The sequence below is a fragment of the Mesoplodon bidens genome (assembly GCF_964165515.1).
Source record: "Mesoplodon bidens genome assembly, chromosome: 6".
NCBI classification, from domain to species: Eukaryota; Metazoa; Chordata; class Mammalia; order Artiodactyla; family Ziphiidae; genus Mesoplodon; species Mesoplodon bidens.
The window spans coordinates 36,423,934-36,442,366 of NC_138162.1; the positions used below are offsets into that span (position 1 = coordinate 36,423,934).

General features: G+C 41.6%; 1 protein-coding gene across 4 annotated transcripts in view; it reads right to left on the bottom strand.

Annotated features, from left to right (window-relative positions):
* ECPAS (Ecm29 proteasome adaptor and scaffold) overlaps nt 1-18,433 on the bottom strand; it is a 103,972-nt gene that overhangs the window by 24,247 nt on the left and 61,292 nt on the right. For all 4 annotated transcript variants that reach the window (XM_081236615.1, XM_081236613.1, XM_081236612.1 and 1 more), the window contains 13 exons: nt 16,887-17,112; nt 16,362-16,453; nt 14,063-14,197; nt 13,085-13,247; nt 12,464-12,636; nt 11,208-11,309; nt 7,768-7,891; nt 6,334-6,479; nt 5,845-5,899; nt 4,789-4,903; nt 4,044-4,109; nt 2,666-2,783; nt 2,231-2,398 (listed from right to left, as the gene is read on the bottom strand). In XM_081236615.1, the coding sequence (XP_081092741.1) occupies nt 2,231-2,398; nt 2,666-2,783; nt 4,044-4,109; nt 4,789-4,903; nt 5,845-5,899; nt 6,334-6,479; nt 7,768-7,891; nt 11,208-11,309; nt 12,464-12,636; nt 13,085-13,247; nt 14,063-14,197; nt 16,362-16,453; nt 16,887-17,112 (1,683 nt within the window). The remainder of the gene's footprint in view (nt 1-2,230; nt 2,399-2,665; nt 2,784-4,043; nt 4,110-4,788; nt 4,904-5,844; nt 5,900-6,333; nt 6,480-7,767; nt 7,892-11,207; nt 11,310-12,463; nt 12,637-13,084; nt 13,248-14,062; nt 14,198-16,361; nt 16,454-16,886; nt 17,113-18,433) is intronic.

Below are 18,433 nucleotides of genomic sequence, written 5' to 3' on the forward strand. Positions count from 1 at the left end.
TTCTGTATATAACAGCCTAAGTGTCTCTCTAGGCCTCTCAGTCCACAACTCTCTCCCCACTTTAGTTGCTGAAAGCTGCCCAGCTGATCATCCTGAAATGCAAACATGATCCTCTTACTTTCCTCAGTGCATGAAAATAAAGTCCAATCACCCAGGCGTGGGTACGAAGCCCTCCTGGGACCATCTAGCTCCCAAGTTCTTGTATGTCCTGTCTCACCCTCCACTCCCTAGCACACACTACCTCTACCTCTTCTATCTCCTACTTGTCCAAGATTCAAGTCAGGCATCACCTTCGCAGACAGGACTGGCCTACTCTGCCTTATGTTCCCATGGCACCTTCTTAAGCACATTGTATCAGACAGCACAGTAACTGTCCTGCCCCTTCACACTGAGACCTCGAGGGCAGGGACAGTGTCTCACTTGTCTTTGCCTCCCTGGTAGCCTGCACCACGTCTGCACATAAAGAAGCACTTGATTGTTCAGAATGAAGACAAATTTAATCTTTTAAGCCTCTTTAGTTTTGATATACACTTATCCATTTGGTAATAACTACACACACCGATAGTAGATTCACTTTTTATGCTAATCCAAAGAACTTCAAAACTTACGGCTTTTCCACTTTTACTCTTGTAGGTAGGAGAGGTTTTGTTATCCTCACATTTAAGAAAACCAAGACAGGGAGGAAATAACTCACCTAAGATTTAAGAAACTGATGTCTTTCTATGTCCATGTCTCTAGACAGTCTCCATAGTGATCTCATCCACATCTGTGGCTTCACCTTCCACTCACACAGAGGTGACACTCACATCTTGAGAGCCTAAGCCTGGGCCCTGAATTCAACCTATTAGATCTCAGTTGACCCAGTGGTACCAAGTACTCTCCTAGAGCAAACAGAACTCACCGAACCCTCAAGGTGGAACCCTCCAGTGCCTACCAGCATCAGACTGGAGACAGAGGAAAGGGCTGCATCATGCTCAGGCATGGAAAGACAGGGTAAGGGTCATGGGGTTTTTTTAAAGTGAACTAGGAAGCCACCAAAGGATTTTAACCCAAAATGCAATCCAATTTGCGTTTTTAAAAATCACTTTTGCTATTGGTAATTAAATGAAAGAAGGCAAAGAGAAGAGAAAGATGACAACCTGTTCATCAGGGAAGAATTAGGAAAAAAGAGAATAGATTCAAGAAATACTTTGGAGGGAATTCCCTGGAGATCCAGGGGTTAAGATGCAGCGCTTTCACTGCTGTGGGCCCGGGTTTGATCCCTGGTCAGGGAACTGAGATCCTGCAAGCCACACAGTGGAAGGAAGGGAGGAAGGGAGGAAGAAAGAAAGAAAAAGAGAGAGAGAGAGAGAGAAAGAAAGAGAGAAAGAGAGAGAGAGAAAGAGAGAGAAAGGAAGGAGGGAAGAAGGGAAGGGAGGAAGGGAGAGAGGGAGAAATACTTTGGAAGCAGAATCAACAGAATTTGCTACTGGATTCAATTGAGGGTGAGGGTGAGACAGACAATAATCAAGGATGATGCCCAGTTTCCCAGCTGGGGTAAATGAATGAACGCCGAGGAGAAGAGAGGGGGAAGTTTGTTTTTTTAAGTCCTGTTCTGGACATATTAAGTCTAAGGTATCTCGAAACAACATCCAAGTGACAATGTCAAGCAGGCAGTGAGACAGACAAGTCAGGAGCACAAGTTGTGCCTGGGCCAGAAGTAAAGACTGGGAACCATCACAATCAAGATGACACGTAAGCCCTGGAACTGATGAGCTCATCTAACAAGAGAAAGTGGAGAGAGTCAACGGTACTCAGAGGCAAGCCCTGAGAGATCCTAGTATCTCACAGCGAAGGAGGATATGAGAAGCAGCCAGATGAGAAAAAAACCAAATATGTTAACTGCCTGATTCCTTATCTACCTCCCCAACTACGTGAACTCCTTGAAGGCAAGAACCACGACCTGTTCTCCGCTACGTCAGTGGTTAACTATCGACATACAGTTTTCCATTTGTGTGGATACACTGCCACTTCCTTAACCATCCACCCAATGGACATTTAGATTGTTTCCATTTTTGAGATTTCAATAAATGTTGCCATGAGCATCTCTGATACCTTGAAAGAAGGAAGAAAGCAAGGGATGAAGGGAAAGTCTGTTTGTTTAAACAAAAAAGTACACCAAGTAGAAAGGAAGATGAGCGTGGGTTTACATGCCATGTGTCACCTGGGACAAGGGCTCACAGATACTTGCCGTTGACTTGTCAGTGACCAGCGCGTTCCAAATACTTGTCATGGCCTGTCGAATGCCAAGGTTGGGATCAAACTGATAACGATAAAGACGAGGAACCAGCTGAGGCAGGAAAGGAGCTAGCTGCTCTCCAGCTCTGGTAGCAATTACATTAAAACCAAAAGCAGCACCCTAAAAAAATAAAACAACGTGGCTCAGATATGATATCCACATATCAAATATCACAAAATTCTTCCTCCTGTCCTTGTCCCTGAATAGAGCCTGATTTACTGGGTGTCCAGCTTTACCAATCAATAATAGCAGCTATGTGGTGATCTAGATCTCTCTAATCATAGACTTTTACAAAACACATTGCATAACAGTTGTCCCCGTCTGCCAATGCAGGAGGTTTGATTTGGAGGGAGGAAAAAAATAAAATGTCCAGCAATAGCCACTTACCTTCCTAGAGTTCCACATTGCGTGATGGTTGGCTAGATTCATAAATTTATACACCAGATCCGGCTGACTAAGATCACTTGCCAGAGAACAAAGCTCCTTGTAAGTAGAGAGGCCCTGGCTTGAAAACAAAAATGAAAAAGTATGCTGTAATGTATTTCTCCACCTCCAGACTATTAAAAAAATTACATTACCAATATTACTAGGACATTTTAAAATTATGTTTTCGCTAAATTTCCAATATTGAGTTACCTCATTATCACAGAGGCAGAGAACCAGGGTGACGAGAATATAAAGGTCGCCTACTTCAGTTCTCAGCAATGGCTGGTAAATGACCTAAGGCACCTGTGATGCCCACGAGGGTGGAGCCCTCATCACCTCAGGAGACGGCAATAATTCTTCGGTACACTGTGCACCCATCTCTCTCAGGATCCTAAGAGGACCGTCTGAAGACAACTTCTGTCTTCCCTACACCTTTTCTAAGCTACAGCGTCCCAATCCTGATAACAACTTCTTCAAGTCCTGTTACCGTCCCTCTGTATTTGCTGAACTACCTGATCTTTTCCATTATTTTGTGAAAAGTGAGCACTTTTTTTTAAAACTCAGAGGGAGTCTAGAGGGAGGATAAGTGGAATGAAACAACTTCAGTGTGAAATCACGGAGCTTCGGGAGAGACAGCCTGAGGCAGGGCTCTGGGGACTCCCCAGCAAGGCCCAGCAAGCTGCAGCTGGTCCTGAGGGTTTTCAGAGGAAAAGCAACAGTATCAACCATGATGGAATAATGATAAGACAAAAGAGGTATAAGGCTCTACGAAGTAATTTGAAATGCCAAGTTGGTGGACTCCAAAACACCAAGTACAGATGCCCCCCAAAAAAACTAGGTGCAGTGGGTGCCGATTCCTCCCTGAGGACCCACTGGCTGGGAGCTGACAGAACTGCCCTCAGTCCAAGGCCAGGTCCTCCCCGAGAGTAGCCCACCACCAACGGCTAGTCGCTGAGGGGGTGAAAAGACCTGAGGAGGGGACACAGAGCAGGACCTCCCTGCAGGCCCTCCCAGCCCAGTCCCAGAGCTCCGTGACGGGTCACGGTCTCGTGAGCGGGGGCAGCAGTTCAGCTCCTCCTCGGCCACCGGACCTGTCCTGCCTCCTCACTCCCCCAGGGTGACGACCCCGGGCACCCTTCAATAAACTTCCAGCACACACACCTCCATCTCAGTCTGCTCCCCCAGGAAACCCAATCTTAAAACACTAGGCTTTTTCACTGACATTTTCTTCTTCCACTAACACACAACACCTCCCACGAGGGTGGAAATCAACCTGGTGAGCACCTTTTCCAACGGAGAGATGTCCACAGTGACTGATCAATGGATCTGGCACACTTACCCATCAGGGGTTTTGCCAAGGCCTCCTTGAAACACCACTGTCTCTCCAGAAACTTCATGCTTAGTTCTAAATGAAAACAACACCAAGAATTTAAATTAGCCTCAAAATTTTCATACCACCATTCAACTAATGCATACATTTCATTTGTAAACTGATAAAATCAAATTCCCTATCAAGTATCTACAGTGTGCAAGATGTAAAAGTCAACTAACCCTTCCCATCAGCCAGAGAATTTTGTAAAATGAAGTCTAGGAAGAACAAATAGATATAAATGACATCCCACATAAAGTTACACTGAATTAAATGTGGTCACACATTGAGAACTATTCTTCCTACAAGGAAGGTAACATAAAGCAGCGGCCAAGTACGAGAATGACTGCCCCACTCTTCCTCTTCACAGCTCGGACTTGCGTGACACACTTCCTCTCCACGTCTTCATTCCATTTAGCCAACGGTAATTACGGTACTTCTGTAATCCAATGCTTTACCTGTCCCAAGATCATTCAATTTTCAAAGCCTGAATTACTGGCCTGTTTCTAAACAGTAGTTTAGTTTACTTTCTAAACAGTATACACTGGGTAATTAAACTGCTATCCACAGTATAACAATCAATGACTTGCAATTTAGAAAAGGCTTAATAAACAGGAAAATCACAAGCTGAACTTTCCTTCTTCCACTTCATATTCTCAGTATGTGCAAAACTTGCCCTGCGTGTTCAAATCTGAAATTTTCAAGTTCACTGTACCTTTTGCCAGTCATCAGTGTTTCTACAAGAGTAGAAACCAACTCCTGCTGATCTTGTTCATTGCCCAGTTCATACACCAACCCAAGGCCTTTTGAGGCAACATCTTGGCTAAGTTCTACACAGAAGTCAGACAAAACAATATTCTTTTAAGAAAAATTTGTCCTCTGGCCATCAAGTAAAAAAAAAGTTAAACTTGTAACATTAACCCAAAATGATATCAAAGTAAAGATATGAAAACATAATCAACCTGCCTATTTTGTTAAAAACATACTAAATCATCTGAGTGGACATGACACCAGCAAGTCTCTGTAAATGAGAACTACATTCACAGAACATCCAACTCACAAGCCAAGTCAACCCTGCTGGGCCTCAGTGTGCAGTGCATGGTTGACAAAGGGTCAGTGGATGCACGTCACACACATGAGAGGTAATCACAGGATTTCAGGATGCCCACGTGCAATTTTTTAAATGAAAAGTCAACATCAGACCACATGTTTAAAATTAATAAAACAAAGCTACTATTTAAATGTCTAACACAAATATTTGCGCTCTCTCCTGGCTTAAATCACAAAGAAAAAAGGAATTCTAAGTAACAGGAGAAGAAAGCTATTATTTGGTACAAGTACGAACGTTAAAGGCCTCGGCTCCACTTTTAAATGCAAAACTGATCTAATGAATAAATGATCTAATTAATAAATAAATACATTAAGAATCAAGTTTCCGGGCTTCCCTGGTGGCGCAGTGGTTGAGAGTCCGCCTGCCGATGCAGGGGACACGGGTTCGTGCCCCGGTCTGGGAAGATCCCACATGCCGCAGAACGGCTAGGCCCGTGAGCCATGGCCGCTGAGCCTGCGTGTCCGGAGCCTGTGCTCCGCAAGGGGGGAGGCCACAACAGTGAGAGGCCCGCCTACCGCAAAAAAAAAAAAAAAAAGAAAAAAAAAAAAAAAAGAATCAAGTTTCCTGTAGCCTTCTTCTATGTTCATTAATCCCGATTTTTCAAAATTTAAAATACAAGTTTAAAGAAGTTTGGAAATCAAATATTTACCAATTACTTACCATCATTTTCTGACAAAACAGAAACAAATGCACTCTGAATTTCTTTAAGATGAGACTGAAAGAAGAAAAAAGGCATTCAGAACACTGAAACTCCACCTCCTTGGAGGAATAAAAATCTTGCTCTCAGGGTACACAACCCCTGTGAAGTCTCACAACCAGAGGCAGTCACAAACCCTGCTGTGCTCTCACCTTCGAAGGTGGCCAAACTACCTGAAGGCTGTAGCACTTACAGGTGGTCTAACGCACACAGTCTGAGCCTCCCCATCCTCACCACTTCCTCTGACGTTGTACCTTCAACTTAAGAATCACCTTCCAGCCCATATATATCAGGTACCATCCTTCATTCCTTCACGTATAGCTTATTTCAAAATATGTGTTACTGGTTAGTGGCCCTCACTCCCATACACTTCCCTTCCTCCTACCTTTCTATTAGAAATATTTCATAAACAGTTTCCAACAGAGCTGGATCACATTTACAGAATGGCTTACCTTCACTTCTTTATGGGTACTTAGCTTCCTCACAAGGGAAAGGAGCCAGATGCAGGCTGCTTGCCTCACATGTGGGTTGGAGCTGATGATATGTTTATTTAAAATCAGATCCAACACCCAGGGGACCACATCATTAACTTTAGCTCCTAAAGGGAAAGGGAAAGAATGATAAGAAGCAATTAAAATAACTGAATAGAGCTTCCTGAAAAAGACTAAATTTTAATCAACGTTTACTCAATACAACATATTAAGATCTAAATGACTAAGGTGTTTAAATAAATTGCTGAAGGAATTGATAATCATTCACTTCAGAACCTAGCATAAACGAAATAACCTTTCAAAGGTACTCAGATAACTTTAGTTCCCTAGAATGAAGAATTATCACCACCACGGGGGAGGCCAGGTGCGCGCAGGGGGAGAGGGTGCGGGAAACCGCTGCACTTTCCTCTTAACGTTGCTCTGAACCTAAAACTTCTCTTTTTAGAAAACTGTCTTCAGTTATTTTAATACCCATATGATTAATGTAATTTTACTCATTTAAACAGTGATAGCAGGAAAGAAAAGTATTTCTCTTCCTTTCTATTTCCTTTTAGACCTTAATTGCACATGGAGTTTTTAAAATAAGTATTTTTTTCTTTTATTTGTTTGTTTGTTTTTAAATTTTTATTGGAGCACAGTTAATTTACAATGTTGTATTCGTTTTGTCTTAGTTTTTTTTAATTATCCCCATTCGTCCTAGTGTCAGCCATTTTTCTTTCTCTCCCGTATCTTTCCCAACATCTCCATCTAAACACTAACAGGCAAACCAGCCTCTATCAACCTCACTTTCCTCCTCCAGCTACTACGCCATTGTTCGCCTTTCCTTTGTCACTTCAGAGTTTCTCAACCTTGGCATTACTGAGGTTGGCAGGACACTCTGCTGTGGAGAGCCATCCTGTGCCCTGTAGGATGTTCACAGCATACGAGACATGTGAAATCACAGTACCTGTAACACGTCATCAGAAAACGCATGCCCCTTCACCTATGTGGTCACTAAAAGCCACAGTGACTTAGTGGAGAGGCACCTGCTGCACGACCTGCACTGTGTGATAAAGAAATAGGGGACACAAAACTTGGAAACTGCTAGGCCTCAACCTCTAACACTGGCTAAACACACCAATCCTCGTGAATAGAGCACAAGTCTGAAGGTAATCGATAGCTAACTCCCCTGCCTGCTTGCCAAAGGACTAAAGAAACAGTTCTCATTCATTTTGTGCTCAGTCTCCTTTAACCAACTGTCTTTCTTGACTGAGCCAAATTGATAAAGACATATATAAATATTGGAAAGAGAGTTAAAATGGAATGTATACATTTTTTTCTTTTGCTCAAAGGTGATAACAAGAACAGAAGAGGGTTACTTGGTGGTAATAAACTGATTAGCTGACTATATGGTACCGGCAGGGGGCGTATATTCTTCTTCAGCCACCAGCCAGGCATCCCGGGCGGCCACAGAACTAGTTCCTATTGCAGCACTGGTGATGGCTTCGCCGATAGTGAACTGAAGCTCTATCTGCTTGGCCTGCAATGAAGGGGATAAAAGTGAGGAGTCAGAGAGAACACTGCCCCAAAACATCCATTTCCACAAAAAGCCTGCTTACTGTCTTGTTTCTTGGCATGCTTTGTTTTTACTCTTTTGCCTGCAATGCTCTCAGATAACGGGATGGCTGGCAAGTGAGGCAGGGTGAGGGAACGGAGAACCCAAGAATGACTTGAGGATCTTTCCCCAAGTCTGTGCTGCACTCTTCACCCTCAGCAGAGAACCACTAAGCAGGGATTTTTAATCTTTGGAAGAATGGAACCATTTACTTGGCGGAGAAGGGCATGGACTGTGACGCCATATGGATCTTGGTAGAAATTCTGTTTCTCATCAGCTACATACACTTATGTAAACTCTGAGACTCAACTTCGTCATTTGTAACAGCATAAATAATACCATCATCCACCTCATCAGGCCGTAGGGATTAAATGAGGTTAATGTACATAAAGCATCTAGTAAACACGTGACTGGTAGTAACTGCACCCTTAACAGCGGCCTTTATCATTTACTAACAGCTCCTCTCTGCACGCTTAAATTACATGATATCTGCAAGTTCCTCTCAAATGGTTCAGAAAAAAAACCAGAGAATGACAAAGCAAACGTGGTAAAATACTATTAATTTGGTAAGTCTGGATAAAGGGTATACAGGAGTTCTTTACATTATTCTGACAACCACACTGTAAATTTGGAATTGTTTCAAAAATCAAAAGTTTAAGGGTCTTCCCTGGTGGCGCAGTGGTTGAGAGTCCGCCTGCCGATGCAGGGGACACGGGTTCATGCCCCCGTCCGGGAAGATCCCACATGCCGCAGAGCGGCTGGGCCTGTGAGCCATGGCTGCTGAGCCTGCACGTTCAGAGCCTGTGCTCCGCAACGGGAGAGGCCACAACAGCGGGAGGCCTGCGTACAGCTAAAAAAAAAAAAAAAGTTTAAAAAATTCTAAACTATACATACTCAAATTTTTAAAATCAGATTTAGAAATTGACACATCTCGCAATTATGAATCACTGACTAATATGGAATTGGGCCAGCCTCAGCTCCCTTTGGCATTTTTCTCTAATGTTTGCTGGGAATCAGAAAAGACCTAAGAATAGGAGAGTAAGAAGAGAATGAAGAACAGAGAATATGAGGGGTATGGGAATATGGGCCTTTTGGGAGAACACTGTAAAGCATACAGACAACAGTCTAGCCATTTCCAAGCTCAATCAACTAAATGCTCTAGGCTTGCTGAGGTATTAAGTGCTGATACCACGCACTTCCTACTCTGAGAAAAAATATTTGAAGGCTTCAGTCCTACAGCTTTCCTGGTCGAAAGTTTCTCTTGGCAACTCTAAGCTGAGAAAAGGTTATCTCAACACAGAGGATCCCATATTAGGGAGTCATTTTATGTGCCTGTTTTTACCTGTTTACATGTTAATAACAACATGGATGGCATTACAAACAAAAACAAAACTCCCTAACTCTATTTGTGAGGATGATATCCAGATTTTGCTTTAAATATTCTATAAATAAAGAGTGGGTAAATAGGGATCATTATATTATTATTCTCTCTACTTGTGTGCATGTTTGAAATTTTCCATAATAAAAAGTTAAAAGAAACAACAACAAAAAAAACCTTTAGAACTTTGTCTTAGATGACTGTGAAGACATTTTGCTTCTCTTGATTCCGGATTTTTTTAAATTCTCCTCCTTCAGTCTCTCTAGCATGTTTCAAGCTTTTCATACAGTTCTGTACTTCTAAACTCTTAAAATAATGTCTTCAGTAGCAAGTTAAGAACCGAGACAAACCTTCATTTAAACAAAACTGGAAGAAACCCATCTCTATCATAGATATATAAAAAGAAAAAAGATGAGAAAGGAGACATCACAAGATTTTCTCCAAGACGTTACAATGTCAGTGACATCCAGGGAGAATGAGATATGGTTATAATTTCTTGTCAAAAAATTTCACCTTAAAAATACTCCATCAAGAATCCAGAGACCTGCATCCTGATGTTGGCTCTATCACTCAGCTGCCTTATTACTCAACCACAGCTCTCCTCTCTCCTCCCTCTCTTTCTTCAAGGCCCAGCAGCGACTTTGCCACCAAAAAACGTGCACCAGCTCCCCCACACAGAAGTGCTCACGCCCGCCTTCGTGAGTCCACTGCCTTACATGCAAACATCTCTTCATTCAGTTACTCTTCCAAAAATGTCTGAGGTCCTGCTACTACCAATTACGCTGCCAGGCCCCTGTTTTATAAGGGGGTGAGGATGGGGTGCAAAACAGACTTTGCCTTCAGCCTAGTGGGCAATTAGCAACTGTGATGAATGTTGTGAAGAAAAGTACAGAGCAGCATGAAAGCACAAATAAATAAATAATCTACGCTAGTCTGAAGGGTCAGGAAACTTTTCAAAGAGCTATAGCAACAATCTGAGAAAGAAGGAAGCATGGGTCTTTCAAAAGCTCAGAGCAAAGAAGGACTAGAGGCTGGTGAACAAAAGCGGCTGGTGAGTAAGTGACAAGAACCAAGGCCCAATCAGGGGCCACATCAGACTGTGTTAGGTCACTCATCATATTGGCTAGCAGTTGTCTACTTATAGGTCTTCTCCACCGCACTGGACATTTATCTAGAAGACAGAAGCAAAGTCATCAGACTCAAGGGCAACCAGAACACTGGCACCCACTTGCCACATCTAGCTGAATGGGTACGTTTCCCCTTCTACCTACAATGCACCACGCTTTACTCAAAAATGATGAGAAGGGCTTCCCTGGTGGCGCAGTGGTTAAGAATCCACCTGCCAATGCAGGGGACACGGGTTCGAGCCCTGGTCCAGCAAGACCCCACGTGCTAGGGAGCAACTAAGCCTGTGCACTACAACTACTGAGCCTGTGCTCTAGAGCCTGCGACCCACAACTACTGAGCCCGCATGCCACAACTACTGAGCCTGCACTCTAGAGCCCGTGCTCCACTACAAGAGAAGCCACCGCAATGAGAAGCCCGCGCACCGCAACGAAGAGTAGTTCCCGCTCGCCGCAACTAGAGGAAGCCCGCGCACAGCAACAAAGACCCAACACAGCCAAAAATAATAAATAAAAATAAATAAATTTATTTAAAAAAAAATCATGAGAAAAGGACTTCCCCACAGAGGTGATTTAGTCAATGATACGATTACCACAGTGATGGGCCCACAGATGGTACTAAGTACTTGGTGAATAAATGAATAAAGTTTTAATTTAAAACCTCACAGCATGCAAAATTCCAAGTTAAGAAAAATGCCTTTTGTTGGAATGACTAACAACCAGATAGCAATATAAATACCTCCACAGAATCCATCAGACCTTGCAAGAGGAGTTTCTGGTGAGGAAAATCTCCATCCCCAACTGGAAAATACCCCAGTGTTTGGATAGCTCTTTCTTTCATCTGGAAGAACACAGAATTTTTTTTTTTTAAATGAAGTATATAACAGTTTGGTCCCAGAAAAAATGTTTCCAAAATGAGAAAGCAGGGAGGAGGAGTCTGTCTAACTAATGCATCAGCACATTTTTTCTTTTAAAGTATCCAATTTTACAGAATTATGTCTATACGACATTGGAGGTAGAAAGACATAAAACTGAGTTCATTAAGGGTCCACAGCTGCAAAAGAAGGAAGAACAAAGTCTTTAACTAGTTCATTATCCTACAAGCTGTAACAGTTATAAATGTAGATTCTGGGCCCAGAGGACCTGACCATTTTTATAGCCTTTACAACTGTGTGACCTCAGGCAAGTTACTTCACCTCTCTGTTACGCTATTTCCTCATCTCGGAAAACAGAGATGACAACTGTACCTACTTCACTAGATCTTTTGGGGATTCAATTAATTAATGCATGTGAAGCACTCAGCATATGCTTGGCAGATTGCAAGTGCTCAACAATGGATGGTAATGAGTAGTTGCTAACATCTAATAAAAACTACTGTGATCTCAGAAAGTTTTAAATAGTAGCTAGATCAAGAATAAAATTACATATTTATTAAACTTGTAGTAAACTGATTTTGCTGTTCATTAAATCATCTTATACTTCAACACTGAGGTGTTCTTATCCCAAAGAAAATTTTTAAAGTCTATGAAAGTTTTTATCTAAAACTAAAAAAACCACAAGTGTCCTTTTCCTCAGAGATTACTCACACTGCTTACTAATGCCCAGATTTCTTAAAACCAAACTAAGTACAGGAAGTTAAGATTTAGATTTGGTCTGAAATTACAAAAATCGTAAAACTATTTAACACTTTATTACCCCCCTTTTGCATGACAAAAGAATTACCTGATGCATTTAATATTTACCCAAATCTTAACAGTTACGGGCCTAAATTGGAGTAACTGGGTCAAACGGTACACACACAAAAGCAGTACACAAATCATCCCCGACTCAAAATTAAACAGTCACCTAGACTTTCTTCTTTATCACTCTTTTTCACATTCAATCCTTCCTCCAGCTGTAACGCCATCTATCCTGACTATGATTCTGTTTTTATTCATTTATTTATCTATGAATAGAAAGAATTTCAGAAAAGAAGGATAAAAGGAAGAGACTTGCCTTATTTGTTTCTTTACTGGAGGGTATTCTATTTAGCAGGCTTTCCACAAGATGCAACTTAGTAAAGCCAGATCCCTCACTGGGGATTGGAAGTGGACCATTTCTGCCGATTTCACCCAGGGCTGTACAGGCAGCAATTGCCAGGAGGGGTGATGTACTGTCCAAAAATGAGCCTGTAAACACATTTAGACAAAAGAGTATTTTATATCATTACCCCTGGAATGCAAAGCAACCAGCAATGTACTCAAGATTTTTTTAAAGACAGCAAACCAAAATCAAGGTCTATAACATATTTTCCAGTTGATAATTTGTTAGCATTTCTTTAGTAATAAAACACCAGAGTCATGCCCTTTCTTAATGTTTACATTTTTTTCCCATAATGGAATCATCTCTGTTAAATAGAAACATATAGAAAAAATATATATAGAAACACTATAGAGTACTTGCATTGTTATTAAAAACAGAATTTATTTAGCATCAAGATTTTGTGGAAAAACCTCGTGTATTTAGAGTTCAATGCTATAAAAAGAAACTTAAATGTTACAATAAATTTTAACCTAATTCAAAAAAATTGTAACCTACTTATGCTGACATCCAAATCAGCATAAACACATTAATTACCGATAGTTTCTGTGGCACTCTGAATGAGCTCCTCTTGTTCGGGCAGAAAATCAGCATTTGTCTCCACGTCTTGCTGCTCTGCCATTTTCATTTTCTTCTTAGCCAAATATCTTCCTACTGTGAATCCCAATGCAAGCAAAGATCCGTGCTGTATCTCCGGGCTCTGGATTGAACAACACAATACCGTATGTCTGTCTCTCTCACACGTGCGTGAATGCAATGAAATAACTGTGTGTTTACTACAGTCATCTCCCCAGTAAAATATAAGGCCAAAAAATAAAGTGATCATGTGAGGCTCCACTGGATGTTAATAAATCGGTTAGGCAAGAAGAGAAAACTTGAGTTTCAAACACAGAATTCTGAGAAGTTAAGCTGAGTCCTGACTCACTTGGATTTAGATTCCCTAATCCGATACCCAACTCCAACTCTGGGTGTGAGGTGACTCCATAAGTGGGTGCTCTTATAAGCACCCACACTTTCTTCTAGCTTATAAATAACACTTAGGTAAATACACCGTCATAACTTTCAAGCACAATTTTCCTCTACTGCCAACAAAATACAATGAACGGATCCTATTTCTAATTGCTAAAACCTCCAAATGCAAATAAAATATTTGAAAGCACATGGTTTCAACAGTGTTTCCTAACGGGACAGGTACAATGAGAGGTGGCAGTAGATGGGGAAGAAAAAGGAACTAACATTTCTGAGCACCAAGCACTACTAGAGCTTCTCATGTATCCACTCCCTGCCGTATTCGTAGCACTTAAAACAATGCCTATGAGACACAAGGCACTCAAAATTTGTCGACTGAACTGACTGAATCCATGTATTATCCATCTCATTTAATCTTTACGATCATAAAGGCAAGAAATTTATGAGTTCATTTTACAAGTGAGAACACAAAAACTAAAAATATATTAGATGCTTTTATAAAACAATTTCCCACAAAAAAGGATAAAGACAAAACTGATAACATACATGATTGTCTCTTGTAGTCTTTATAAGCTGTTCTATCATTGACTTCAACTCGTTTCCTGACACTGTAGATACCACCACAGAATAAAACAATGCTGCCAGTTCACGCATCTCTTCTTTACTGCTATTCATCAGACTCTGAGCGGTGTAGAAAAAGAAATACACACATAATATATGATCATCTCCCTGCTGACAACGTCTAACATTTAAAACATTATAATGTTCAATCTACTGGTAACTATGAGAAAAGAACACAACAAGCTATTATTTCAAAATGAAATAAAAGCGGAGGTATAGACCAAAATCTTATGTGCATTTTCATCAGATACAAAGTATAAAACAGGTGGAATTAATACAAAGCTGATCTGAAACAGAGGTGAGCATGTGTTTTCTGTAAAGAGCCAAATCTATCGCAACAATTCCACTCTGCTATTGTAGGGCAAAAGCAGTCATAGACAACAAATGGGTGTGGCTGGATTCCAGTACAATTTTACAGACACTCTAATTTTCACGTCAGGAAATTTTGTTCATCTTTTAATTTTTTTTTCAACCCTTTAAAAATGTAAACAGGGCTTCCTTGGTGGTGCAGTGGCTGAGAGTCCGCCTGCTGATGCAGGGGACACGGGTTGGTGCCCCAGTCCGGGAGGATCCCACATGCTGTGGAGCGGCTGGGCCCGTGAGCCATGGCCGCTGGGCCTGCGCGTCCGGAGCCTGTACTCCGCAGCAAGAGAGGCCACAACACTGAGAGGCTCAGGTACCACAGAGAAAAAAAAAAAAATGTAAACAGTATTCTTAGCTTGCAGCCCATACAAAACAGGAGGCGAGCCAGATTTGGTACATGGACCACACGTTAATGACCCCTGATCTACAAGATCAAAGGTCAAAAACTCTAAGATCATTTTAAAATCAGCAAATATTCACAAAGAATTTAAAAACCTTTTTAAACTAGATGAGACTTCATGAGACTAGATTTAAACTTCATGAGACTAGATTTTCCAAAACAGTACAAAACTCACTCCTCTTGGTAAATTACCTCATGCTTTCACACTTAAATAATTGGTACTTTTTACATTAATTCAAACTGCATTTTCCAAAAAGAACTACATTATGTAGCACAAAAGGTATACAAAACTATATGAGCCAGACCTGTAATAAAAAAGATTATTCACTATTTATCTGAAATTCAAGTTTAACTGAGTATCTTGCTTTTTTTTTTTTTTTTTTGCGGTACGCGGGCCTCTCACTGTTGTGGCCTCTCCCGTTGCAGAGCACAGGCTCTGGACGTGCAGGCTCAGCGGCCGTGGCTCACGGGCCTAGCCGCTCCACAGTATGTGGGATCCTCCCGGACCGGGGCACGAACCCGTGTCCCCTGCATCGGCAGGCGGACTCTCAACCACTGCGCCACCAGGGAAGCCCAGTATCTTGCATTTTTATTTGCTAAACCTGGTAACCCTTTTGGTGTGACCACGGGACAAAAATACTCTCCAACATGGCCGGTGGGAGTGTGAATTGGAACTACTCATATGCAGGATGTGCATTATCTATTAAAATTGCATCCATGTGTCCTCAATTCCACTTCTGGGGAATCTATCTAAAAATATACCCACTCATATTCAAAATGATGGATTGTTCATTGCAGCAGACTGGAAGTACCCTAAATGACCATCAATAAGGACCTACAATAAATTATGGCACATTCATGCAGTGGAAAACAATGAAGTTATTAAAACAAAGAGGATGTTCTCTCTGTAGTTATATAGGAGTAACTCCTTGTTCTAAAGCTAAGCGAAAGAAGGTACAAAACAGTGTGAAAAGTATAATACCCTTTTGTGTGAAAAAAGGAAGAAAAATCAAAAATGCTGATTTCATTTGTGTGTATACGCATAAGTAAACTCTAGAAGGGACACCATATACAAATAAGTGATAACCTATGCATGTCTGTCAGGTGAGAGAGGAAGAGGCAGGAAGGTGAAGGGATCTGGGTAGCTGAGAGACTATGCAAAGGAGACGTCTTACGTAATTGCTTACTTAAATTATACATATTTATTACTTTTTTAAACTTTTAAAACAGAAAAATAATTTTTTCTCACTTATAAGACTCTCAATTCATCTCCCCCTCCCACCTAAATGGATCCCTGCAATACATGGACCTACACGTTTCCCAGTAAGTGTTTAATGATGAGAGTTTCAAAATGACCTAAAGGCAGAAAAGGCCACAGAAACACTGGTAGGAAGGCGACATCATGAGATCAAAGTTTAAAATATACAGAATCAAAAAGAAATACACATGCACCGGATATACCTTTATCCATTCGGTTTTGTCTACAAATTTGGTAGCCAGCTTTTCCGGATACACTGAGACAGCTTCCAATAGACAGTACATGACTGGCAAACCTAAATAAGAAGGAATTCAGAACCATTCTGATTTCAAGAAAAGCAACAAACGTACAGGGAACACTAAATTCCTTTAAAGCATAGGCTACAGCTTTAGGAGGCATTCCCCAGTTTTACAAAACAAAAGTTAACCTAAATACAGTATGTGATTCAATACAGCAAATTTACAGACTTATTGTCTATAAAAAGATGCCCTGTTCTTCACACCCACTTCCAAAGTAAAAATATATTACCTATTGTTCAGCATTTCTTTCTGAAAAGAGAAATAGTGTATCAAAGATGAACTCAGGAAAGTTTAGAAAAGAAACAGAGATTCATGTTCAGTTGTAGGAGAGAAGACAGAAAATAATTTTGCTATAAATTCTCAGCTGAGTTTAAAATTAGATTTTTGTTTAAGTGCTTTAGTATAATCCTCAGCGTCATGACCTCCTACCTCCAACACCTGCTAACAGCTGCTGAAGCAGGCCGATGTAGATCTGAACAGGGTTGGTTTCCCCACTCTTGGAAGAAGACGAGGAGGGTATTGCCTGGCTGCCCGACATTAAAGTCCGTATATAGCGTCCAATGGCTGGGGCGTGATCTTGCATATCAGCCAAACTCTGAGAGGTGGGCACCACTCCCGCACTGTGAGCCAGGCACATGCGCAAGTACAGGACTATCTACAGACAGAAGGAAGAAGGACACCAGAGAAGCGTCTCAAAAAATCAAGGCAGGGGGGCTTCCCTGGTGGCGCAGTGGTTGAGAGTCCGCCTGCCAATGCAGGGGACAAGGGTTCGTGCCCCGGTCCGGGAAGATCCCACATGCCACAGAGCAGCTGGGCCCGTGAGCCATGGCCGCTGAGCCTGCGCGTCCAGAGCCTGTGCTCCGCAACGGGAGAGGCCACAACAGTGAGAGGCCCACGTACAGCAAAAAAAAAAAAAAAAAAAAATCAAGGCAGGGGCTTCCCTGGTGGCGCAGTGGTTGGGAGTCTGCCTGCCAATGCAGGGGGCGTGGGTTCGTGCCCCGGTCCGGGAGGATCCCACATGCCGTGGAGCGGGCTGGGCCCATGAGCCATGGCCACTAAGCCTGTGCGTCCGGAGCCTGTGCTCCGCAGCAGGAGAGGCCACAGCAGTGAAAGGCCCGCGTACCACACACAAAAAAAAAAAAAAAAAAATCAAGGCAGGAGATGTTCTTCAAAGTGACAGTTCCCAGCTTTGATTCCCCACCTTCCTTCATAAAGCTATTCAAAACTCTCACAGAAGCTGGAAAACACGACTCAACGTGTGAACTGAAATTACCACAATGGAGCAGAATTTATATAACCAGCTTTTATAATCCAAAGAGTGCATTTTAACAGAGTTTAATGGAGTTAAAACACAAACTCCACTTTTAAAGTCTAAAATATAACAAGGAAAATCATTATTTCTTTTTAAAGATGTGTGTGTATGTATGTGAGAGAGACAGACACTGGGCAGAAACCCAGGACCAATGATCTGTTCCTGTGGAACTTGAGCTGCATTTAATCTCCACTGACATGAGAATTTGAGAAAATGGGTTCAAATCATCTACAGAAGAGTAGCTACGACGTCATTAAAAACCTCTGACATAAATTAGTTACTAAGGAGTCCTCTGGAAGCTCTTTCCTTGACAGCTAGAACAGGACAGGCAGTAATTTCATCGTGGGTCTTCTTACTCACTCTGAACAAGATTATCTCTTGGCATTTAATTAGTGCAAGTCAATGACTAAAACAATAGAATTTCCCTTAGTAAATGAGATAAATTAATCTAATTCTCCAACCTTCAAAACTGGATAATCGAAATAACCTCAATATATTGTTGGCTTTAAAATTCAAATCTAATTTGCTGTAAATTCCCAATAGCAATCAATGCAGAGCATCTATTTCCTTCACGAAGAGAATCTCACTGAGATAAATGTATTTCTAGACTCCACTATGATTTAAAATAATACCAATTACTAAGTACTGTTTTCCTAATAAACAA